This window comes from Gossypium hirsutum, chromosome A05 (assembly GCF_007990345.1).
Source record: "Gossypium hirsutum isolate 1008001.06 chromosome A05, Gossypium_hirsutum_v2.1, whole genome shotgun sequence".
In the NCBI taxonomy this organism is placed as follows: domain Eukaryota; kingdom Viridiplantae; phylum Streptophyta; class Magnoliopsida; order Malvales; family Malvaceae; genus Gossypium; species Gossypium hirsutum.
The window spans coordinates 94,801,847-94,829,416 of record NC_053428.1 but is presented as its reverse complement, the minus strand read 5'-3'; the positions used below and the strand labels follow the sequence as shown (position 1 = coordinate 94,829,416).

At 37.4% G+C, this 27,570-nt stretch overlaps 1 protein-coding gene across 1 annotated transcript; it reads right to left on the bottom strand.

Annotated features, from left to right (window-relative positions):
* Positions 1-27,570, bottom strand: LOC107960467 (uncharacterized). The gene is made up of 9 exons (XM_041112019.1): positions 27,396-27,570; positions 2,964-3,227; positions 2,583-2,818; positions 2,294-2,471; positions 2,126-2,183; positions 1,763-2,015; positions 1,047-1,108; positions 638-740; positions 1-393 (listed from the first exon to the last, which is right to left on the bottom strand). Exons 1-9 carry the CDS (start codon positions 27,568-27,570, stop codon positions 1-3), a joined length of 1,722 nt encoding a protein of 573 aa, XP_040967953.1.

Genomic DNA, 27,570 nt, shown 5'->3' with positions numbered 1-27,570 from the left:
TCAAAACAAAAGAGGGTATTGTTGCCGCATCGCCTCCTCAGGTTCCCACGTGGCTTCTTTTGAGCTGTGATTATGCCAAAGTGCCTTAACCAGTGGGATAGACTTCTTCTTTAGCACTTTCACATCACGCTCTAGAATTTGAACTAGTTCCTCCTTAAAAGTCAGATCTGGTCTAACCTGAATCTCCTCAGTCGAGATGATATGCGCAAGATCAGAGCGGCAGCGCCCCAACATAGAGATGTAGAACACATTATGAATCCGGTCTAACTCTGGAGGTAGCTCAAGCTGATAGGCAATCGGTCCCACACGTTTCAGTATGCGGTAAGGCCCAATAAACCTAGGGCTTAGCTTACCCTTCTGCCCAAACCTGAGTACCTTTTTCCAAGGCGAGACCTTAAGAAATACTAAGTCCCCCATAGAATAGTCAATCTCTTTACATTTTAGATCCGCATACGACTTCTATCTGTCTGATGCTACCTTCAGTCGATCCCGAATTAGTCTAACTTTATCTTCAGGGCCCAGAACACGCCGTTCACCCAACTCTATCCAACACGAAGGAGTACGACACCTACGACCATATAATGCCTCGTAAGGTGCCATCTGTATGCTACACTGGTAGCTATTGTTATATGCAAACTCTGCTAACGGCAAATAATCCTTCCAACTGCCTCAGAACTTTATCACACAACTCCTTAACGTGTCTTCCAGTACCTACATTACCTCTCTGATTGACCATCTGTCTGAGGATGGAACACAGTACTGAAGTCCAACATTATACCCAAAGCCTCGTACCCAAAGCCTGTGTAACTTCTTCCAGAACCGAGATGTGAAGTGAGGATTTTTGTCAAATGTTATGGAATCGGTATCCCATGCAGTTGCACTATCTTTGACTCGTACAGTTTAGCCAACTTTTGTAATGAGTAATCAGTACGAACAGGTATGAAATGAGTAGATTTGGTCAATCGATCTACGTGACCCATACTGAATCCTTTTTAGTAGGAGTTAAGGGCAACCCATTAACAAAGTCCATAGTTACTCTCTCCTACTTCCAAAGTAGAATCTTAACTGGCTGAAGCAACCCTGAAGGCAACTGATGTTCCACCTTAACCTACTGCCAAGTCAGGCATTTAATTACAAAGTCAGTAACTTCACACTTAAGACCTGGCCACCAATATAACTCACGAAGGTCTTGGTACATTTTATTCCCACCAAGATCCATAAACATAAGGACTACTATGCACCTCTTGCAGTATAGACTGCCTCAAATCAGTATCCTTTGGTACACAGACTCTTCCACGGAAACATAGTACCCCTTCACAATTCAGTCTGAAATCTGATGTTTCCCAACTCCCTATTTGTCAGAAACGAAGACCCAATGACTCATCCTTCAACTGTTTACCCTTAATCTATTCAATCAACATTGGTTTTACTTGGAGCTTAGCCAACAAGCTACCATTATCAAATAAATTGAGGCGAGCAAACATCGGCCTCAGATCAATCATAGCCGTAGGCTCAGTGCGTCAACTATCACATTGGCCTTACCAAGATGGTATTCAATCGAGCAGCTACGCTGCCTAAGATTTAGCTCTTTCTGAGTGAGGAGGTACTTAAGACTCTTGTGATCTGTGTAAATAATACACTTCTCACCATACAGGTAATGCCTCCAAATTTTTAGTGTGAATAACACTGCGGCCAACTCCAAGTCATGTGTCGAATAATTCACCTAATGAGTCTTAAGCTGGCAAGACGCATATGCCATCACCTTACCCTCTTGCATCAACACAGAACCCAAACCAACGTGCAATTTATCGCTGTAGACTGTAAATTCTTTCCTAGACTTAGTCTGTATCAAGACGGGGGCCTCAGTCAGAACTTTCTTAAGTTTGTTAAAACTTTCTTGCTGCTCATCAGTCCATTTAAATGGCACACCCTTACACAATAGTTTAGTTAATGGTATAGCAATCAATGAAAATCCCTCAACAAACTGTCTATAATACCCTACCAATCCCAGAAGACTTCAAATCTCAGATACCGTCTTAGGCAGCTTCCAATCAAAAACAACTTCAATTTTTAGAGGATAAACTCTAATCCCTTCGGCAAATACCACGTGACCCATAAATATTACCTCTCGTAACCAAAACTTGCATTTACTGAACTTGGCATACAGTTTTTTCCCTCAGAATCTGCAAAACAACTCAGAGCTGTGCATCATGTTCATCCTTAGTTCTCAAATACACTAGGATGTCATCTATAAAAACAACTACGAATCGATCTAGATAGGGCTAGAACACACAGTTCATTAGACCCATAAAAGCCGCTAGTGCATTGGTCAGTCCAAACGGCATCACTAGCAACTCATAATGACCATAACAAGTCTTAAACGCTGTCTTACAAACATCAGCCTCTTTGACACTCAATTGATGGTACCCCGATCGGAGATCAATCTTAGAGAAGAATGGAGTTCCTTGAAACTGGTCGAATAGATCATCAATCCTCAGTAGGGGATACTTATTCTTAATAGTCAATTTATTCAGTTGCAGGTATTCGATGCACATACGAATGGATCCATCCTTCTTTTTCACAAATAAAATGGGTGCTCCCCAAGGGGACACACTAGCGCGGATGAACCGTCGATTCAGAAACTCTTGAATCTGAGCCTTAAGCTCCACTAGCTCATTCAGTGCCATTCTATACGGGGTGATAGACATTGGAGCTGTACCAGGCAGGAGCTCAATCCCAAACTCAACTTCACGGTCTGGAGGTAAACCAGGTAGTTCATCGGGGAAAACATCTGAAAAGTCCTTAACTGTTCTGTATCCTTAACAAAAGAAACCTCGGAATCAAAAATACTGATGTATGCTAGATATGCCTCACAACCCTTCCGAACCAACTTCTCGGCCCTTAGTGCAGAAACCACATTTGACAAATAATTCTGATGCTTCCCAATTACACTACCTCATTACCTTTCACAGTTTTTAGTACCACCCGCTTAGCAGCATAATCCAAATTCACTTGGTGTTTAACTAGCCAGTCCATGCCCAATATTAAGTCGAATTCATCAAAAGGGAGTTCCATTAAATCCTCCAAAAAGATAGCTCCTTGAACCTCCAAAGGTACATCCTTGAACAATTTATTTACTCTCACTAACTGCCCTAGTGGACTCAACACGGTAACCTCACTCACGGTACTTTCAACCATCATACCCAAAGTCTTAGATACAGTACATGCTATATAAGAATGTGTAGACCCAACATCAATCAATGCAGTATAAGTTACATTATGAATAAAGAACATGCCCGTAATAACATCTGGGGTGTCCCCATCCTCCTAATGATGTGGAGTATAAACCAGAGCTGGCTGCCTCACCTCAGTACGACCGACACCTCCGCTCACTGCCCTCTGACCATGACCCATACCATTACCACCTTTGACCTGATCACGGCCTCTCGGTGGCTACTGAACACCCCTCGACAGTTGTACATTACACAAACTAGTAGCTTGCATCTGCTCAGGACTCCATGGACAATCTTTGATACGGTGCTCCGAAGATCTGCACCTAAAACATGCCCCACTCCTTCTCTAGCACCCTCCCTAATGGCCTCTCCCACAATCAGTATAGGGCCGCGATCTAGTAGTAGCAATAGGGGCCCCAACTTGGGGATCATCAGCAAAATCTATCACACTATCGACTGTTTTTGGTACATTATAAATTTGAACTTCATATTATGTATGTATAAGCTCGGTTTTTTTTGGTTAAGTTTGAAGTATGTATATAACTCAAGCCATGCAAAAATGGATTAATTTCTATGTTTGAATTCGGTGATGTTTGATTATGGTTAATCCGTCTTAGTTACAATGCTATGTGCTATGAATGAATGGTATTTGTGATAGGTGTTATAGGCTTTGGAAATGGTTTAGTAATGATGTTACTTATGATGTGTAATTGGTTATGTATTTAGCTAAAGTTGGAAATTAAATTCATGGTATATATGCATGGTGTGCTTGGTTATATGGATCGGTTTAAGTAATGCTCAAGTTGGTGTATGTGTTTTTGCTATAAATATATATGTATATCCGAATGTGAATTTGGTCTTTTTGTTTTGGTTAAGTGATGAAATAGATATGGAAATTGTAACACCCCGTACCCGAGACCGTTGCCGGAGTCGAACACGAGGTGCTAACAGACATAATACATTTATTTTCACAGTCCATTTGAAAATTTTCCAGACAAGCTGGTTACTGCATCACTGTTGCCTTAAAAATTATATCTTGAGTTTCAAAACTCGAAAACCAGTTTCCTAAATTTTTCCTGAAACTAGACTCATATTTTCATTTAAAAATTTTTTTCTAGAATTTTTGGTCGAGCCAATTAGTACAGTTTATTAGTTAAAGTCCCCCCTATTTTAGGGTTCGACTACACTGACCTTTGCGCATTACGACTTGGATATCTCCCTGTACAAGGCTTCAATACTGATGCCGTCTATTTCTAATGAAACTAGACTCAACAAGGAATCTATACATGTAAGGAATGACTTCTAATTATCTCTGGTTAATTTATAATGAATTTCCAAAATCAGAACAGGGAATCTAGAAACTGTTCTGGCCCTGTTTCACAAAAACTTTAACATCTCATAATATACTATTCATATGACTGTTCTGTTACTTTCCTATGAAAATAGATTCATCAAGGTTCGATTAAATAATTTATTCACTATTTAATTTCATTCCTACTATTTTTAATGATTTTTCACATCCACATCACTGCTGCTGCCAGCATCAGCCTTTAGGGTAAACTTTACCTATTACATAGTTTCCATGATTCAACTAGCCCTTTAGCATATATAGCACAAAATATGATCATGATTAACCATTCCAATGGCTAATCGTTCCCAAACATTTCCATACCTCTTAATGAACATCATACAAGACGATTATAATATTAAGCTCAAAGTGTATATAAGCCATTTTCGCATTATACAAAACCAAAGGGTCCTTGACCAACAACAAAAAGGGTAGTCCTATACATGCCATTTCAAAGTTCAACCAAAAGTGTACCAAAAAGGGGCTTTGATAGTGTGGGAGACTTCGACTTCAATAATCCCGAGTCCGATAGCTGACGAACCCAAAATCTATAAAACAGAGAATCAAAGAAACGGAGTAAGCATTTAATGCTTAGTAAGTTTGAGCCATGAAATTAGACACAACCAAAGTATAGCAATCATATGGCTAAACGGATAATCTCATATGCACAAATTCTCAATATCATACTTACTTCACATTACCAATCCTTATATTCATACACAAAAGATCAACTTAGCCAAGGCCGGAAGCTCATTAATTTACTGAGCGAATATTTTTTAAACGGAATCACCACCCTAATGCATATACGAAACGTACCTCATCGTTGGGTTTTACGAGCGTATCAATTTAAATTATTACAGCAAGATCACTCGTTCCCAAACCAAGTACCTTCGGAGTTTAGCCGGATATAGCCACTAGCTCAAATGCCTTCGGGACTTAGCCCGGTTATAGTAACTTGCACAAATGCCTTCGGGACTTAGCCCGGTATAATAACTCGTACAAATGCCTTCGGGACTTAGCCCGGAATTAGTAGCTCGCACAAATGCCTTCGGGACTTAGCCCGAAATTACTAGCTCACACAAATGCCTTCGGGACTTAGCCCGGAATTAGCCACTAGCTCAAATGCTCTCGGGACTTAGCTCGTTTATCATCCAAACATTCATGCACATATCAATAAATCATGACACATCTAATTTCATTTTCACAATTAGAGTTCAAACACAAGTCACGTATTAAGCATTCCCATTTCGGCTCACTAGCCACATACAAACAGCATGGTTTAGTTTGCTTTATAACACGATCTCTATGCACATACATTATGACTTAATCAAATCATAAACTAAGTCTCATTGCTCGAAAACGTACCTCGGATGTGGTCAAACGTTTTCGGCGGCTATTCGATAACTTTTTCCTTTCCCTTATCCAACTGTGGTCCTCTAAGCTCTTGAGCTTATCCTAGACACAAGTATGGCCGAACCTCCTCCTAATCCTCTTCCAAGCCAAACATGAAGCAAGAGCTCCTTCCTTCTTCCTTAGAACTTTCGGCCAAAAGAAATGAAAAAGGATGGACACTTTTTTTTTCTTTGTTTTCATCATATTCCTTTTCATTATTTTATTACCATGCTCCTTATTATATTTTTCCTAACATACATCACTAACATAACATGTTTGTGACATGTTTCCACCCATAGCATGGCCGACCACTATGCTTTAATTTGGCTAATTTGACATGCAAGGACCAGCACTTTCCCACATATATTAATAGGCCTCTTTAACACTTGCCTAGCATATTTCTAAATTGTCTCACATAAGTCCCTACTAATAAATTTCACATACACTGACCAAATTAAAGTATGGAACTATCACACAAGCATTTACGCACATCATAAACACAGAATATAACCTTTAATTTTTTTATAAGACTCGGTTTCGTGGTCCCGAAACCACTTTCCGACTAGGGTCAATTTAGGGCTGTCACAACTCTCCCCCACTTAAGTAATTTTCGTCCCCGAAAATCTTACCGGTAAATAGGTTTGGGTATCGTTCTTTCATGGCATTCTCGGTTTCCCAAGTAGCTTTTTCGATCCCGTGTTTGAGCCATAACACTTTCACTAACGGAACCCTTTTGTTTCGTAACTCTTTCACTTCACGAGCCAGGATACGAATCGGTTCTTCTTCATAACTCATATCAGGTTGAATTTCAACCTCTGATGGATTAATTATGTGCGATGGATCAGATCTATAACGTCGAAGCATCGAAACATGAAAGATGTCGTGAATCTTTTCAAGTTCAGGGGGCAAAATCAATCTATACGCAACTGGACCAACTCGTTCGGATATTTCATATGACCCAATGAATCTCGGAATCAATTTGCCCTTACGGCCAAATCTAAGTATCTTTTTCCAAGGTGAAACTTTAAGAAACACTTTGTCTCCCACCTGATACTCAATGTCTTTTCGTTTCAAATCCGCGTACGACTTCTAGCGATCTGTGGCTGCCTTCAGACTTTCACGAATTACTTTTACTTTCCGTTCAGCATCTTTAATCAAATCAACTCCAAAAATTTTACTTTCACCAAGCTCGGTCCAAAACAATGGTGTACAGCATTTACGCCCGTACAAAGCCTCGTAAGGTGCCATCTTAATACTTGATTGAAAACTATTGTTGTAAGCGAATTCAATCAAAGGTAAATACCGCTCCCATGAGCCACTAAACTTGAGGATGCAACATCTCAACATATCCTCAAGTATCTGAATTATTCGCTCGGATTGACCATCGGTTTGTGGATGAAAAGCGGTGCTAAAATGCAGCTTGGTACCAAAAGCTTCTTGCAATTTCTTCCAAAATCGCGAGGTGAATCTCGGATCTCTATCCGACACAATAGAAATCGGTATCCCTTGTAATCTCACAATCTGAGAAACATACAATTCAGCTAGTTTATCCAATGAAAAATCCGTATGTACGGGGATAAAATGAGCCGACTTAGTCAGTCTATCAACAACAACCCAAATCCCATCTTTCTTACTTGTCGACAATGGCAACCCAGACACAAAATCCATCGTGATTCTATCCCATTTCCATTCAGGTATCATGATCGGCTAAAGTAAACCCGTAGGTACTTGATGTTCCGCCTTCACTTGCTGACATATTAAACACTTCGAGACAAAATTGGAAATGTCTCGTTTCATGCCATGCCACCAAAACTGACGTCTCAGATCGTTGTACATTTTCGTACTCCCGAGTGAATTGACATTCGGCTACAATGAGCTTCATTCAGAATCATCGAAATGAGTTCTGAATTTCTTGGAACACACAACCGACTTCTGAACCTCAAACAATCGTCATCATCAATTTGAAACTCTGATTCCATATTCGGAACACATTCAGCCCGTTTTGCAACCAATTCATCATCGACTTTTTGAGCTTCACGAATTTGATGAATCAACAATGGTTTGGCCTTTAATTCTGCCACTAACACATTGTCGGATAGAACAGACAAGTGTACATTCATCGCTCGTAAAGCAAACAGTGATTTACGGCTTAAGGCATCCGCAACCACATTATATTTGAGACTTTTGTGATCCGAAAATACATGGCACTTCTCACCAAATAAGTAATGTCGCCATATTTTCAAGGCGAACACAATGGCAGCTAGTTCAAGATCATAGGTCGGATAATTTTTCTCATGTGGCTTTAATTGTCTCGACGCATAGGCCACAACTCGACCTTCTTGCATCAATACGCAACCCAACCCAAGTAGGGATGCATCACTATAAATGATGAACTCCTTGCCTGATTCGGGCTGCACTAGAATTGGAGCTTCAGTCAAATAAGTTTTCAGTTGATCAAAACTTTTCTGACATTTTTCTGTCCATTCGAACTTAACATCTTTCTGAAGTAGTTTCGTCATCGGTGTGGCTATCATTGAGAAACCTTTTACAAACCGTCGGTAGTAACCGGAAAGTCCCAAAAAGCTCCGAACCTCAGTAATATTTCTTGGAGGCTTCCAATTAAGTATGGCTGAAATTTTGCTCGGATCAACTCGAATACCCGATACGGATACCACATGACCCAAGAAGCTAACCTCTCTTCACCAGAACTCACACTTACTGAACTTAGCATATAACTGCTTATCCCGTAAAATTCGCAACACTAATCTCAGATGCTCAACATGTTCGATCTCATCTCTTGAATAGACCAAGATGTCATCAATGAACACAACTACGAACCGGTCCAAATACTGTCTGAAGATCCAATTCATCAAATCCATAAATACCGTTGGGGCATTAGTGAGCCCAAACAGCATCACTAAGAACTCGTAGTGACCGTATCTCGTTCTGAAAGCAGTTTTGGGTATATCCGAATCTCGAATTCGCAACTGGTAATAACCCGATCTCAAATCTATCTTTGAAAACACCGAGGCTCCCTTTAGTTGATCAAACAAATCGTCAATACGCGGTAACGGATATTTATTCTTTATTGTCACTCTATTCAGCTGACGATAGTCGATGCACAACCTCATGGTTCCGTCCTTCTTTTTCACAAACAATACTGGTGCACCCCAAGGAGAGAAACTTGGTCGAGCGAAACCTCTATCCATCAATTCTTGCAACTGAGCTTTCAACTCTTTTAACTCGGTTGGTGCCATACGATACGGAGCTATCGAAATCGGTGTAGTCCCAGGTACAAGCTCAATACCAAACTCTACCTCCCGAATAGGTGGTAAACCCGGTAATTCCTCAGGAAAAACATTCAGGTATTCACAAACCACCGGCACAGATTTGGGTTTCTTTTCTAACTCTTTGTCATCAAGTACATACGCAAGGTATGCTTCGCACCCCTTTCTTACATATTTCTGGACCAACGTTGATAATATTACAGCTGGCAACCCCTTTAAGTCCGTAGACTCCACTCGGATTATCTCGTTATTTGCGCACCTCAATTCAATAGTCTTGCTTTTGCAATTCACAACCGCATCATGCACGGTCAACCAATCTAAACCGAGGATAACATCAAATTCATCAAACGGCAAAAGCATCAAGTCCGCCGGAAAACAGGAACCTCGAATTACTAGGGGACATTTCTTACACACTTTGTCGACAAGCACGTAACGACCCAAGGGATTTGACACCCGAATTACGAACTCAGTAGACTCAATAGGTAAAGTCTTACTGGATGCTAAGGTTTCACATATATAAGAATGAGTAGAACCGGGGTCAATCAAAGCAATCACATTAGAATCAAAGAGAGTAAAAGTACCGGTAATAACGTCTGGCGAGGAAGCATCCTCGCGTGCGCGTATAGCATAAGCTCTAGCAGGAGCACGAGCCTTAGATCTGGTCGTTGCATCTCTAGATCCTCTCTGACCACCACTAGCATTGCCCGTATTTCTAGATGGTCTACCTCGAGCAGTGGTAGCACCCGGTTTCCCACTCTGATTTACATTATGTTCAGACAACCTCGGGCAATCTTTAATAAAGTGGTCAACTGACCCGCACTTGTAACAGGAGCAGTCATGGAATCTACAACTCCCCGAATGCCATTTACCACAATACTGGCACTCCGCTCTGTCTCGACAATCAGTTCCAACACTGATGACCGAAGTGACTCATGCACTCACAGGGGGTCGATCGCGATCTCGTCTAGAAAAGCCCAAAGTTTTTCTAGATCGGCCTAAATCATCTCTAAATTTCTTCGATGACTGTTGAAAGGGCCTCCCCGAAGACCTCTTACGAAACTCCTTTGCTCCCATATCAGCTTTTCTTTTCTCCATACTGAGCTCCTTAGCTTTGCAAGCTCGCTCGACGAGTGCCACAAATTCTTGGATTTCTAAAATGCCAACACACAGCTCTATATCATCATTCAGTCCATCCTCGAAACGTTTACACATCACGGCCTCTAAAAAAATGCATTCTCGCGCGTATCGGCTAAGCCTCACAAATATTCGTTCATAGTCAGTAACCGACATGGAACCTTGTTTGAGTTCAAGAAATTCCTTTCGTTTTTGGTCGATGAATCTCTGACTGATATACTTCTTTCGAAACTCAGTTTGGAAGAACTCCCAAGTTACTTGCTCTCTGGGCACAACAGAAGTCAACGTATTCCACCAATAGTAGGCAGAATCACGTAGCAAGGAGATAGTACACTTTAGGCACTCATCGGGTGTGCAAGATAGCTCATCGAGTACTCGAATAGTGTTGTCCAACCAAAATTTAGCTTGATCGGCATCATCGCTATCCGTAGCCTTAAATTCAGTAGCCCCGTGTTTTCGGATTCTGTCAACTGGGGGCTTATTTGACCTTATTTGGTCAGTTGCCGGAGGTATTGTAGGTGCGGGGGTGGCATTAGTCGGGAATGGAGGTTGTGGAACAGCCGTATTAGTTCAAATGTATTGGTTGAACCAATCATTCATCACGCTATAGAAAGCTTGTCTAGCTTCATCATTCGGATTACTAGCAATAGGTTGAGAGTCCGCCGGAGCTGTCCCTTGTGCGGGAGCAGGCGCTACACTCTCAAGACCATCAGCTACCGCTCGGTTGGGATCGGGATCCATTACTATAAATACACACATTTGCAAATGTCAGAAATCACCACACTATCAAATAATCACATAATGGCATGTATAGCTAGACCCAAACGTAGTACGGTAGTCCTAGAATCAACTAAATCGTAACTCTGATACCAATTTAATTGTAGCACCCCGTACCCAAGACCGTTGGCGGAGTCGAACACGAGGTGCTAACAAACATAATACATTTATTTTCACAGTCCGTTAGAAAATTTTCCAGACAAGCTAGTTACTGCATCACTGTCGCCCTAAAAATCATATCTTGAGTTTCAAAACTAAAAAACCAGTTTCGTAAATTTTTCCTGAAACTAGACTCATATGTTCATCTACAAATTTTTTTCTAGAATTTTTGGTCGAGCCAATTAGTACAGTTTATTAGTTAAATTCCCCCCTGTTTCAGGGTTCGACTACACTGACCTTTGCGCATTACGACTTGGATATCTCCCTGTACAGGGCTTCAATACTGACGCCGTTTGTTTCTAATGAAACTAGACTCAACAAGGAATCTATACATGTAAACCATGACTTCTAAGTATCTCTAGTTAATTTATAATGAATTTCCAAAGTCGTAATAGGGAATCCAGAAACCGTTCTGGCCCTGTTTCACGAAAACTTTAACATCTCATAATATACTATTCATATGACCGTTCCGTTACTTTCCTATGAAAATAGATTCATCAAGGTTCGATTACATAATTTATTCACTATTTAATTCCATTCCTACTCTTTTTAGTGATTTTTCACATCCACATCACTGCTGCTGCCAGCATCAGCCTTTAGGGTAAACTTTACCTATTACATAGTTTCCATGATTCAACTAGCCCTTTAGCATATATAGCACAAAATATGATCATGATTAACCATTCCAATGGCTAATCGTTCCCAAACATTTCCATACCTCTTAATGAACATCATACAAGACGATTATAATATTAAGCTCAAAGTGTATATAAGCCATTTTCGCATGGCTATCCAAATTTATACAAAACCAAAGGGTCCATGACCAACAACAAAAAGGGTAGTCCTATACATGCCATTTCAAAGTTCAACCAAAAGTGTACCAAAAAGGGGCTTTGATAGTGTGGGAGACTTCGACTTCAATAATCCCGAGTCTGATAGCTGACGAACCCAAAATCTATAAAACAGAGAATCAAAGAAACGGAGTAAGCATTTAATGCTTAGTAAGTTTGAGCCATGAAATTAGACACAACCAAAGTATAGCAATCATATGGCTAAACGGATAATCTCATATGCACAAGTTCTCAATATCATACTTACTTCACATTACCAATCCTTATATTCATACACAAAAGATCAACTTAGCCAAGGCCGGAAGCTCATTAATTTACTGAGCGAATATTATTTAAACGGAATCACCACTCTAATGCATATACGAAACGTACCTCATCGTTGGGTTTTACGAGCGTATCAATTTAAATTATTACAGCAAGATCACTCGTTCCCAAACCAAGTACCTTCGGAGTTTAGCCGGATATAGCCACTAGCTCAAATGCCTTCGGGACTTAGCCCGGTTATAGTAACTTGCACAAATGCCTTCGGGACTTAGCCCAGTATAATAACTCGCACAAATGCCTTCGGGACTTAGCCCGGAATTAGTAGCTCGCACAAATGCCTTCGGGACTTAGCCCGGAATTAGCCACTAGCTCAAATGCTCTCGAGACTTAGCCCGGTTATCATCCGAACATTCATGCACATATCAATAAATCATGACACATCTAATTTCATTTTCACAATTAGAGTTCAAACACAAGTCACGTATTAAGCATTCCCATTTCGGCTCACTAGCCACATACAAACAGCATGGTTTAGTTTACTTTATAACACTATCCCTATGCACATACATTATGACTTAATCAAATCATAAACTAAGTCTCATTGCTCGAAAACTTACCTCGGATGTGGTCGAACGTTTTCGGCGGCTATTCGATAACTTTTTCCTTTCCCTTATCCAATTGTGGTCCTCTAAGCTCTTGAACTTATCCTAGACACAAGTATGGCCGAACCTCCTCCTAATACTCTTCCAAGCCAAACATGAAGCAAGAGCTCCTTCCTTCTTCCTTAGAACTTTCGGCCAAAAGAAATGAAAAAGGATGGACACTTTTTTTTCTTTGTTTTCATCATATTCCCTTTCATTATTTTATTACCATGCTCCTTATTTTATTTTTCCTAACATACATCACTAACATAACATGTTTGTGACATGTTTCCACCCATAGCATGGCTGGCCACTATGCTTTAATTTGGCTAATTTGACATGCAAGGACAAGCACTTTCCCACATATATTAATAGGCCTCTTTAACACTTGCCTAGCATATTTCTAAATTGTCTCACATAAGTCCCTACTAATAAATTTCACATACACTGACCAAATTAAAGTATGGAACTATCACACAAGCATTTACGCACATCATAAACGCAGAATATAACCTTTAATTTTTTTATAAGACTCAGTTTCGCGGTCCCGAAACCACTTTTCGACTAGGGTCAATTTAGGGCTGTCACAGAAAATATTTATGAATTACTCATGACTCGGTACTTTTGAATATACTTATGATGACTTGGTTGGATATATATATATTGAATTATATGTTTGTAAACATATTGATTTGAAATAAAATGATTAAGAGCTTGGTTGAAACTTATGTTCATTGATAAGTATGAGGTAAATCCATTTGGTTATATGTGTTTGGTTGTAATGATAAAACATTCATTTAAGTAATAAATGGCTAACTTCATAAGTGAACTATTACATGGTATTAGCATAAGTAAGTGTTCAGCATTATTATGTGACTTATGTGGTAAGTGTTTGGCATTATTATGTGACTTATGTGGTTGTTTTGATATAGATGTTCGGTACTAATTTAATTAGTCACTATATATATAAATGCTTGTATGGTGTATTGACGTATGATATTAAGTATGAACTTAATTGATATTTGCATTTTAAAATGTTTTAAAGTGAAATGGTAATTTTATAAAGGAAAATTTTCTATCTTGAAGAATTTGATGTTAAGTATACATGCATATATGTGCATATATCATAAATATTAATGAATGGAGTTTGGTTAATATTAGATATTTAGATGATGCTTGAATTGAGTAATGAATTCATTTGTTGATATAAAAGTCAATGTATACTCAAGTATTGTATTTGGTTGGATATTCATTTAGGTCTATAGCTCATTTTTGTTAAAATCAGTATATGCTTTTATGTATAATATGACATATTTCATATTTTTTGCATACGAATTATATGACTGTATATATGTACGATATGATATGATTTGAAATAAAAGAGTTGTGCTAGTTTATTAATTAAATTCTGACCGATTTAAGAATCTTGTTCATGTGTACAAATATAATTGTTCGGATATGGTGTTTTGTTTGGTAATACCTCGTAACCCCATTCTGGTGACGAATACAGGTTAGGGGTGTTACATTTGACTGGTATCAGAGCTATGTTTAGTCAATTCTAGGACTAACGTAGCGCGTGTGATTCTAGTTATACATGCCATATTATATACTGCGATAGTGTGATTTGAAAATGTGTTTTTGTATAGTAAATGGATCCCGACAGAGTTGTAGCTAATGATGTCGAGAGTATATCGCCTGCTCCTGTGTAAGGGACAACACCGGTTGATTCTCGACTGACCTCAAGTAACCAAGAGGAAGAGGCTAAGCAACCCTTTTACCAAATGATGAATGACTGGTTTACTCAGTATATCTGGACTAATCTGGCTACACAACGACCTCCACCCCTGATTAATCCATCTTCGATACCTGCTATACCTCAAGTGAGTGACCCGTTGAGATTACTTAAGCCTCCTATTGATAAAATCAGAAAACATGTGGCTGAAGAATTCAAAGCTACTGATGATAATGATGCTGAGCGAGCTGAATTCTAGCATGATAATACTATCCGTGTGTTCGATGAGCTATCTTGTACTTCAGATGAATGTTTGAAATGTGTCATATCTTTGCTACGAGACACTGCATATCACTGGTGGAATAAACTAGTATTGGTGATCTCGAAAGAACGGGTGACCTAGGAGTTTTTTTAGACTTAGTTCCATAAGAAATATATCAGCTAGAGATTTATCGACGAAATTGTAAGGAATTTCTGGAGTTGAAACAGGGTCGGATGACCGTGACAGAGTATGAGCGAAAATTTGTGAGACTTAGTCGATATGCACGTGAGTGTGTTTCAACCAAAGCTATCATGTGTAAAAGTTTTGAAGATAGGCTGAACAAAGAGATTAAACTGCTAGTTGGTATAGTTGAGATAAAAGAATTTGTAGTATTGGTTGAGCGAGCCTGCAAAGCTGAAGAGCTTGGGAAAGAGAAAAGAATAGCTCACTTTGAAGCTATAGATTTACGTAAACAATCAACGGGTAAAACTTTCCAGTCGGCATCAAAGAGATTCTGGGATGATTTTAGCCCTTCTAAGGCCACTTCTGTTATTCTAGACGGGATCAGGATAAACCACCTGTGAGCTCGAGAGCTACCTCAGTAGCTAGTGTTGGTAATGTTAGATCTAATCAACCCGAGTGTAAACATTGTGGTAAACGACATCCTGGCAGTTGTAGATTGCATGATCGGGCCTATTTTAAATATGGATTGATAGATCATTTTGTTTGAGAATGCCCTGAGTTAACTGAACAAAATCCAGTACAAAATACGAGATCGGGTAACACTGCAACTCATGGTATACCACCCAAAAATATGAGTAATGTGAGTAACAGTCAAAGAGGGACTAAAGATGTAGCAGTTAGATTTGAGGCTTGTGCACCTGCCAGAGCCTATGCTATTCGTGCTCGCGAGGAGGCCTCATCTTCAGATGTTATTACTGGTACATTCACTCTCTATAATACTACTGTAATTGCATTGATTGATCCTAGTTTGACTCATTCTTATGTGTGTGAGACTTTAGTTTTCAGTAAGACTTTGCCTGTTGAGTCTACTAAGTTTGTGGTTAGAGTATCGAACCCCTTAAGTCGGTGTTATGGTGATAAATTATGTAAGAATTGTCCCTTGATGATTCGAGATTCGTGTTTTCTGGCTGATTTGATGTTGTTACCATTTGATGAGTTCGACATAATTCTGGTATGGATTGGTTGACTTTGCATGATGCTACAGTAAACTGCAAAAGAAAGACTATTAATTTACTGTGCCAGAATAATGAGATTATTCGGGTTGAATCTAATGATCTGAATGGTTTACCGGCAGTGATTTCTTCAATTTTAGCTCAGAAATATGTAAGAAAAGGTTGCGAAGCTTACTTTGCATATGGGCTTGACAGTAAAGTAACCGAAAGAAAGATTGAATCAATACCTGTTGTTTGCGAGTATCCGTATGTGTTTCCTGAAGAATTACCAGGTTTGCCACCTATTCGAGAAGTAAAGTTTGGTATTGAGTTAGTACTGAGGACGAATCCGATATCGATAGCCCTGTACAGAATGGCACCTACTGAATTAAAAAAATTGAAAGCTCAGTTGCAAGAGTTGACAGATAGAGGTTTCACGCGACCGAGTTTCTCTCCCTGGGGTGCACCAGTGTTATTTGTGAAAAAGAAAGATAGAACAATGAGGATGTGTATTGATTACCGACAACTCAATAAGGTGACTATAAAGAATAAGTATCTGTTGCCATGGATTGATGACCTGTTTGATCAGCTAAAAGGGGCTACAATGTTTTCAAAGATAGATTTGAGATCAGGCTACTACAGTTGCGAGTTAAAGACTCTGATGTGCCAAAGACTTCTTTTTGAACGAGGCACGAACATTATGAGTTTTTGGTTATGCCTTTCGGACTTACTAATGCACCTGCTGTGTTCATGGATTTGATGAATCGAATCTTTAGACAGTATTTGGATCGGTTTATGGTTGTGTTCATAGATGATATTTTGATCTATTCCCATGATGAAACTAAGCACGCCGAAATCTGAGACTTGTGTTACAGATTTTGCAAGACAAACAGTTGTATGTGAAGTCAGAAAATGTGAATTTTGGTTACGTGAAGTCAGTTTTTTAGGCCATGTCGTATCAGCATCGGGTATTCAGGTTGATCTAAATAAGATTTTGGCTATACTTGATCGAAAACCTCTGAAAAATGTTTTTGAAGTCCAAAGTTTTCTGGGACTTGCCGGTTATTATAGATGATTCATGAAAGGTTTCTCTACGATTACGACCCCGATAAAGAAGCTACTTCAGAAAGATGTTAAGTTCGAGTGGTCAGAAAAGCACCAGAAAAGTTTTGTTAAGTTGAAAGCCCTTTTGACTGAAGCTCCTATAACACCCCTTACCCGTACTTGAGGACAGGATAAGGTACGAGGCGTTGCCGGACCAACATACAAACATTAAACTAAAATACGGGCCATAAAATTTCATTCATATTTCAAAACGTTCATTCACTTACACATAGTCCCTTATTAGAGTCTACGAAGCCCAAAACATACTTTAGAAAGGGTTCGGGACTAAACCGATAACTTACAAAAATCTTGGAAATTTCATGCTTTAAGGCTCCACATGCCCGTGTCCCAAAGTCGTGTTCCATACACGGCTGAGACACATGGTCGTGTCTATGCCTGTGTGGAATATACCTAGGCTATTTTCCAAGCTTTGGTCAACCTTAATCTCTTACACACTTATACAAAATCAAAAGCATATAACATGGTATTCATTTAATGATTAAATATTCTTAATTAAACCACAAACATAGCATTTGTATGTCATCATACATGTGTATCTCATACTCATTTTACCTTGTTTATTATAGTACCACTTATACATTTATACCAAGATTATCATCTTACCAAATGTCTTCAGCTTAATCATCAAGCATTCATATTTAAAACTAGATCATATCTTTATAAAATAACATAATTCAGATGCGCAAAATAACATATTTTCCTGAAACATTTCAATTCAAATCCATACCCAACAAGCATTACATTGAGACTAGTCATATATATATACACATGTCATGATACATATCATTCTCTTTCTGTTTTCTTATAAACACATATCATTTATTTCATTATATCAATATTTCATATACCATAGTTTCCATGTATTCCACATATATTTATTTTCCTCCTCCTCCTCTCCATTCCACATCCTTAATGTATATAGCATTCTTGTAAGTACGATTTCACAATTTACTAATAAATGCTCACATCAAACTGTCCACACGAGTCATAGTCACTTACTTATTTATAATTCGAGCTACAGAGCTCCAAATTAAGATCCGTAAATTTCCACTGAAACTAGACTCACATATCGTTCCACCATAAAATTTTCATAATTTTTGGTTTAGCTAATTAGTACAGTTTATTCATTAAAATTTCCCTTGCTTCACATTCTGACAGTTCTGACCTCTCTTCACTAAAAATTAATTATCTCAGAGTACAGAACTCGGATAATTTTCTTGTTGATTTATCTTGAAAATAGACTCATTACGGATTCTAAAAATATTATTTTAATCCACTAATTATTTTTATCCAAATTTTTGTGATTTTCTAAATTCAGAACAGGGGATCACGTAATCATTCTGAACCAGTCTCACAAAAACATAAATATCTCAAAATATAAAACTCTTTTTCTTTATTTGTTTCTTTTATATGAAAATTACTCATTAAGCTTTAATTTGATATCTCATTCAGTCTCTGATTCAATTTCTAATATTTTTGGTGATTTTTCAAAATCACATCACTGCTACTGTCCAAAACAGTTTTATTGCTAATTCACTCTTTCACACTTTCTTTGTATTAACCTCATTTTAACATACATATCACAAATCATTTTCACCACATTTCATACATCACAAGTATAGGCCCATGATCACAAGGTCACCATAAAATCATCCTCATGTATAACTTACTTGTTTATAACCTTACCACATCCTGGTCACTTAATGCACACATCATTCACATAACCAAGTTCCTGCACTTATTCATCACAAAACTCACAAAGCAATACATAGAGAGTCTCCCGTTGAACACTTCGGATCAATCCTCGATACTTGGTGGTTTCAGTACATAGCTCCACCCATCATATAGTTCGGCTCTCTTGTACACATGGTGAACACTCAGTACCACCCATCTGACCTAGCTAATTTATCTCGTAGCTCTCTTGTCTACATGGTGTCCTTCACTGGAACCACGCATGCGACCTAGCTACATATATCCCGTATCTCTCTTGTCTACATGGTGTACACATAGTATCACCCATGCGACCTAGCTACATCATAATGTCTTGTAGCTCTCTTGTACACATGATGTGCACTCAACACCATACATGTGACCTAGCTACATACTATATGTATCATCCAATCTTTCCGAAGGTTCAACCGGGATTTCTCTCTCTTTTCCAACAATTTCACCAATCAAGTAATTATCCACAAACATATTTCCATTATTATTATAAAATATCATAATACAAGTAATATTGATGTATTACTTACATATAAACTTACATCTCATTTAATATCAAGGCAATAACATTAAATTACACATTGCCTTATTAAAAATCATATGAACTTACAATTTCCCATAATATCCATAATCATAGAAATCACATTTATGTATGATAATTCAATGCACTTCATGTACCATAGACATATTTTAAATCAATTCATAAACTTGGCACCATAATCATTTAATTTAACATAATTCAATTAATTTACTAAATTTAACTTTCAAATATAAATTACAGCATTATTGCTGTATTATTATCATACCAACTTACATACTTTCAACACCTCGAAAATTATAATAAATATATCAATTGTACATTGAAACATGCATAAATTAATGCTTATTATACATATGAACTTACCTCAATACTAAAACGGCCATTTTACCAACTTTCCCAACTTTCGATCTTTCTCTCATTCTAGGTTCAAATCTCATTTTCCGGGATTTAAAACATCATATTTTACTTATTTAATTAATGTACTATTCAAAACAATCATTAACTCAAACTTTGGAAAAATTACAATTTTGCCCCTAAACTTTTGCATATTTACACTTTTGCCCCTAGGCGCGGGAATAAACTTCATCCATTATTCTTATGTTTTATGACATCCTGATCACTTTTCCCTTCTATGGAAACATCAAATTCTCACTCTAACATATACTTATGACTATTAGGTATTTTTACCGATTAAGCCATTTTACTCGTTTTCTCTCAAAACCGAGTAGCACAAGTTTTCTAACATAATTTAAAACCTCATATTCTATCATAAAACATAAAAATAAACACATTTCACCTATGGGTATTTTTCCAAATATGAACCCTAGCTTAAATTATTGCTAGAATAAGCTTAATCAAATTACCGAGATTCCAAAAACGTAAAGAACTTGAAAAACGGGGTTAGAACGGACTTACTATTGAGCTTGGAAAGCTTGAAAACCCTAGCCATGGCTTCCCCATGCTAATTTCGGCCTCCATGAAAAAGATGAGTCAATTTTGGCTTTATTTTCCCTTTTTATTTCTTTTAATTACCAAATGACCAAAATGCCCTTAAGGCCTTTCTTTAAAATTTTGTCCTATTCATGCCCATTTTTGTCCAAACAAAATATAATGGTCTAATTACCATTTAAGGGCCTCCTCTTTAAACTCCTATTTCAATCAAGTACTTATGAATTAGAACACATATTTTGCAACTTCTGCAATTTAGTCCTAAAAGTCCAATTAAGCACTTTATCTGTAAAATTACTTAACGATATTTTTACACAATATTTTAATCAATAAATAAACCTTAAAACTTAATCGGAATAAATTTTTTGACTTCGAATTCGTGGTTCTAAAACCATAGTTCCGTTTGGGCCCTAAATCGGGCTATTACAGCAACTTTTGCAAATAAGCCCTAATAGGCAAATTAAACATGCAATCTATAAAATTTCTTATCAATACTCTAACACATGCATCTAATCACTCTGTAAATCATAGAAATTAATCGAAATAAACTTTTCTATCTTAGATTTGTGGTTTTGAAACCATTATTCCATTTAGGCCCTATTTTGAGATGTTACAACAAGATTCTAATATGTGTTTTTGTGTAAGACCACGTCTGGGACGTTGGCATCGATATATGTGTTTTCGTGTAAGACGATGTCTAGGACATTGGCATCAATATATGTGTTTTCGTGTAAGACCGCATCTGGGACATTGGCATCGATCTATGTGGTTATGTGTAAGACCATATCAGGGGCATCAGCGTTGTATTTGATTCGAGTAAAACCCTGTCTAGGATAGTGGCATCAATATGAGATAGCATGTAAGACCATGATTGAGACGTTGGAATTGTATGATATATCTGATTATCCGAGTATCCTACTCAAATCTGAATGGTTCAACAAGGAGTGATAAGTTGTGAACGAAGGTGTAAAATGAGCTAAAACGATCAGGTATGAGTTAGTTGATTACTTATTTAAAAATAAGGAAAGTTGGTCTTTTGATATGTTATGCTAATTCTACAAGTTACTAAAGTAAAAATATAAACATGGTATAGTATATTCGCCATATGCTAAGTGTATGTACATGATGTTATATCCTGATTCGTGAGTTTGTGTACATGAGTGTAAGTATACTTAGTTATATAATGACATTTTGGTTTCCTGAGTTGAATGATATTTTGTTCATATTTATATATGAATATTCGGCCAAGGTAACATTTATATATGAAAGTATATATTATATGTATATGAAATATAAGTTTGAGACTAAATGTGATAATGATGTTATAATTTGGTTTAATTCAAATGATTCAGTTATACCATTGTGTTGTTTATTTGCTTATGACTTACTAAGCTTAAATAGCTTACTGTGTGTATTCTTGTTTACCTCTGTTTTATAGATCTTGGATTCAAGTTACGAGCTCGAGGACCGTCAGCAAAGTCTATCATACTATCGACCATTTTTGGTACATTATAAGTTTGAACTTGATATTATGGCATGTATAAGCTAGGTTGTTTTTGGTTAAGTTTTACGTATGTGTATAACTCAAGCCATGCGAAAATGGCTTAATTTCTATGTTTGAATTCGATGATGTTTGATTATGGTTAATCTGTCCAATGCTGTGTGCTATAAATGAATGGTATTTGTGATAGGCGTTATATGCTTTGGAAATGGTTTAGTAATGATGTTATTTATGATGTGTAATTCGTTATGTATTTAGCTAAAGTTGGAAATTATATTCATTGTATATGTGCATGGTGTGCTTGGTTATATGAATCAGTTTAAGTAATGCTCAAGTTGGTGTATGTGTTTTTGCTATAAATATATATATGTATATTCGAATGTGAATTTGGTCTTTTTGTTTCTGTTAAGTTATGAAATAGATATGGAAAATCTTTATGAATTACTCATGACTCGATACTTATGAATATACTTATGATGAATTGGTTGGATATATATATTGAATTATATGTTTGTAAAACAAATTGATTTGAAATAAAATGATTAAGAGCTTGGTTGAAATTTATGTTCATTGATGAGTATGAGGTAAATACATTTGGTTATATGTGTTCAGTTGTAATGACAAAACATTCATATAAGTCATAAATGGTTAGCTTCATAACTGAACTATTACATGGTATTAGCATAAGTAAGTGTTCGTCATTATTATGTGACTTATGTGGTTGTTTTGATATAGATATTCAGTACCAATTTAATTTGTCACTCTATATATATATAAATGTTTGTATGGTGTATTGACGTATGATATTAAGTTTGAACTTAATTGATATTTGCATTTTAAAATGTTTTAAAGTGAAATGGTAACTTTATAAAGAAAAAATTTCTGTCTTGAAGAATTTGATGTTAAGTGTACATGCATATATGCGCATATATCATAAATATTAATGAATGGAGTTTGGTTAATATTAGATATTTAGATGATGCTTGAATTGAGTAATGAATTCATTTATTGATATAAAAGTCAATGTATACTCATTTATTATATATGGTTGGATATTCATTTAGGTCTATAGCTCATTCTGTTAAAATCAGTTTATGCTTTACATATTTCATATTTTTGCATACGAATTATATGACTGTATATATGTGTTAGTTTATGAATTAAATTCTGACTGATTTAAGAATCTTGTTCATGTATATATATTGTAACACCCCACACTCATACCATTCGTCAAGATGAAATTTGAGGCATTATCTAACCTTAAACTCGTGCTTTCATACATTTTCGAGTCACCAAACTCGATTCAATTTAAAAATTTTTCAATTTCTATTTTAAACTTCTTATAAAAGCCTACGAGTCCCAAATCGACCATTGGATACTATTCGGGCTCAACCCAGTCCTTACGCCATCTATAGAAAATTTGTCTTTGAAACAGGGCACACGCTCGTGTGTAAGGGTAGCACACCCATGTGGAATTAATTCTAAACACACACCTACAGAGGTTTTCACATGGCCTGGCCCATGCCCGCGTCCCTGGCTAGTGTCCTTCACATGGCCATGACACGCCCGTGTCCTACCCCATGTCCAAAAACATGAACATTTTGTTTCTGATGTCAGCATCCCCAAAATGTCACACGTCTAAGGCAAACGCCAGTGTGCTAGGCTATGTCCATCACATGGCTGAGACACATGGTCGTGTCTCTGCCCGTGTGCTTACTATCATGCATACCGACTTGAAATTTTTACGTGCAGGGGACACACAGTCAGACCACACGCCCATAGGGCAGATCGTCCGTCACACATGGCCTAGACACACGCCGGTGTGTCTGCATGTGTGGACAATATAAGACTATTTACCAAGCCTATTTGCCACCCTTACTTACACAGCCTACATAATAGCAACCACAATCAAGATACGACTATCTCATGCAACCAAATCAGCCAAAATAGACAATGTTCCATTTGTGCATTTCACTCATCTATGAAAATAACAGCTTTGTATATAAATCAAAATGAATGTTAGCCATCTTTCAAGGCTTAATACAAAATGAGGGATTTATCCCAAGCCAACACATTCGACCAAATTAATAATAACCCAAAACACAAGCCTAATTCCCTGTACATGCCCTATTCAAAAATATAAATCAAACTATACCAAATGCTTCGATTGATAGTGTGATCGATATCTCTTACTTCTGTTGATCCTTGAGCTAGATAGGTGACACTATAAGAAAATGAAAAAGGAGAGGGAGTAAGCATAAAGCTTAGTAAGTTTCACATAAATGAATATACAACATAACTTTACTATTCATCAACAAGATCATAGCATAATATTGGGCATAAACAACACTTACGCATCAATATTCAGTACACATTGTATATCCTAAAATAGGCTCGTATTCTATAAATACCAAACAGGTACCTGTACCACTCACAACATAGTTATACTTTCCTCGTTAACTTGAAATCATAACTTTCGCCGTTGAACCATTTGGAACACTATTAGATATTCATTAAGCCTTAAACATGGGGTAAGGTGGCGATGTCATGTCCTAGACATGGTCTTACACAAGCTCTAGCATATCTGTGCTGATGCCGTGTCCCAGACATGGTCTTACACTGACACATCTCGTAGCAGATGCATGTCCCAGACATGTCTTACACTGACTTACATCTCGAGGTCGATGCATGTCTTAGATAATTCTTACACTAGCACTCATCTCAATGTCAATGCCATGTCCCAGACATGGTCTTACACAAGCTCTTATAATGTGGCCGATGCATGTCCCAGACATGTCTTACACTAGTTCACAATAACTCAATATTATTGCATGAATATCCGATTTATTTCCTAGGTTCGAACGAGAACTGTACTATCTCTATTACCATCATGCTTTCTCAATTCCACATTCAAGCAATTCATGCTATATTAAATTCAAGTACAATTCAACACATACGTTAACATTTTAGTTGTATTATTTACATAAACTTACCTCGGATTACAAAATGTGGCAACTAGTCGATTTAATCGATTTGCTTTGCTTTCCCTTGGTCTAGGTTCGGATTCGGTATTTCTTGATTTATAATAACAAAATCCACTTATTTAATCACTTTATCAACATAGGCACTCAACAATTCATAGTTGGGCAAAATGATCAATTTGCCCCTACACTTTTACAAAATGACCATTTTACCCCTAAGCCCGAAAATTGATTTTTATCGAATTTCTTCACATCTTAAGCCTAACCGAACCCTTTCTACTCATATAGCAACTCCAAATTCCAACTATTTCACACTCTTATCATCTATTTTACAACTTATGCAAAATAGTTCTTGTTTTCATGCCAACACCTTTCACAAAAATTATTTATTGGACACCCAAGACTCATTTTCTTCCTTAAAAAATCAGCAAAAATTACAAATATTTTCATTGAAAAGCCTTAAACTCTTAATCATTTTGAAAAATAGTACCCTTATTTGAAAACTCATGCTTCAATGGTTTCAAAAATGTAAAAATCATCAAGAAAAACTATCAAAAGCACTTAGTTGTGAGGATTACAAGTTGCTGAAATTTGTAAGCTTTCAAACCCCCTTCAATGGCTAATTTTTAGTGGAGAAAGAAGATGAAAAAGGGATGATATCATCTTTCCTTTATTTACTCCTATTTTAGTCAAAATAAGCCACCTAACTTACCAAACTTCGAAAATTTGACCACCTTGTCTCCTATGGCTGGCCATGCCTCCTTAAAGGGTGTAATTGCCCTTTAAAGACCCCCAATTTAGGTTCTCTAGCTATTTGACATCTTGAGCTATCAATTTAGGACTTTTGCATTTTATGGGATTTAGTCCTTTTACGCAATTAAGCTCACAAACGCTAAAATTATGACACCAAAATTTTCTTGCACTCTTAAAAACATGTTATAATATCAAAATAATAATAAAATAATTTATCTGACTTTGATTTTGTGGTCCTGAGACCACTTTTTTGACTAGATCCAAAATCTGGCTATTACATTTCTCCCCTTTAGGGATTTTTGTCCCCAAAAATCTTACCGGCGAATAAATTTGGGTACTGATCTCTCATAGTCTCCTCGGGTTCCTATGTGGCTTCCTCGACTCCATATCTCTGCCACAAAACTTTGCGATCGCTATGCTCTTATTCCTCAGCTATTTGAATTCATGAGCTAAAATCTTGATCTGCTCTTCGCCATAAGTCATGTCCGGGTGAATCTCGACCTCTGTTGGCGTAATCGCATGCGAAGGGTCTCATCTATATTGGCGTAGCATGGTTACAAGAAACACGTCGTGAATCTTTTCCAATTTTGGTGGAAAAGCCAATCGATAGGCAACCGACCCTACACTCTCGATAACCTCGTAAGTTCCTATGAAACGAGGACTCAACTTACCTCTTCGACCAAATCTGAGGACTTTCTTCCACGGGGATACTTTCAAAAATACCTTATCTCCGACTTGAAACTCAATTTCCTTTCATTTCGAATCCACGTAGGACTTTTGTCTATCTAAGGTGGTCTTCAAGCAGTCAGGAATCACTTTAACTTTCTCTTCAGTCTCTTTTATTAAATTGACCCCTTGAATCTGACTTTCTTTGACCTTAGTCCAATATAAGGGTGTTCGACACTTTTTCCCATTCAAAGCCTCATCAGGCGCCATTTTTAGACTTGTCTGATAACTGTTGTTGTAGGTGAATTCAACCAATGGCAAGTACCTTTCCCAATTGACTTAAAACTCGAGAACATAACACCGCAACATGTCCTTTAAAATCTGAATCACTCTTTTTGATTTCCCATCGATTTGCAGATGGAATACCATGCTAAAACTCAACTTTGTCCCCAATGCCTCTTGTAACTTTTTCTAAAACCTCGAGGTAAATCTCGGGTCTCTATCTGAAATAATCGACAAAGGCACTCCATGTAGCTTCACAATCTTAGAAACGTACAAGTCGGCCAGTTTTTTGATAGAGTAATTAGTACGCATTACTATAAAATGTGCCATCTTTTTTAGCCTATCCACAACAACCCAAATGACATCCTTTTTCTTCGGGGTTATCGTCAAACCCGTCACAAAATCCATAGTGATTGATCCCACTTCCACTAGGGGACCATGACAGACTGAAGTAGACCCGAAGGTACTTGGTGCTCAGACTTCACTTGTTGACACACAAGACACTTGGAAACAAACTCTCAAATGTCTCTTTTCATCCCCGACTACCAATACATTTTCTTTAGGTCATTGTACATTTTTACACTGCCTGGGTGGACGGACAAACAACCACTAGCATTAAACATCCATCAACACCAATATGAAACTCGGATTCATTTTCCATCTCACAATGAGCCATCTTAGCTTGCAACTCCTTATCACCTTCCTGAGCTTCATAGATCTCTTGTAAAAATGTCGGTCTAGCTCTCAACTCTACTAGGATCGAACCATCACTAGACATAGACAACTGAGTATTCAT

What these genes read in the sequence shown, in the direction of transcription:
- LOC107960467 (XM_041112019.1), bottom strand. Translation starts at nt 27,570, where the DNA reads ATGAATACTCAGTTGTCTATGTCTAGTGATGGTTCGATCCTAGTAGAG. An exon ending in TCATATTGGTGTTGATGGAT is followed by an intron (nt 3,228 to 27,395) that starts GTTTAATGCTAG and finishes ATTCTTATATAG; the next exon opens with CATGTACTGTATCTAAGACT. An exon ending in GGTACTAAAAACTGTGAAAG is followed by an intron (nt 2,819 to 2,963) that starts GTAATGAGGTAG and finishes TCTTTTGTTAAG; the next exon opens with GATACAGAACAGTTAAGGAC.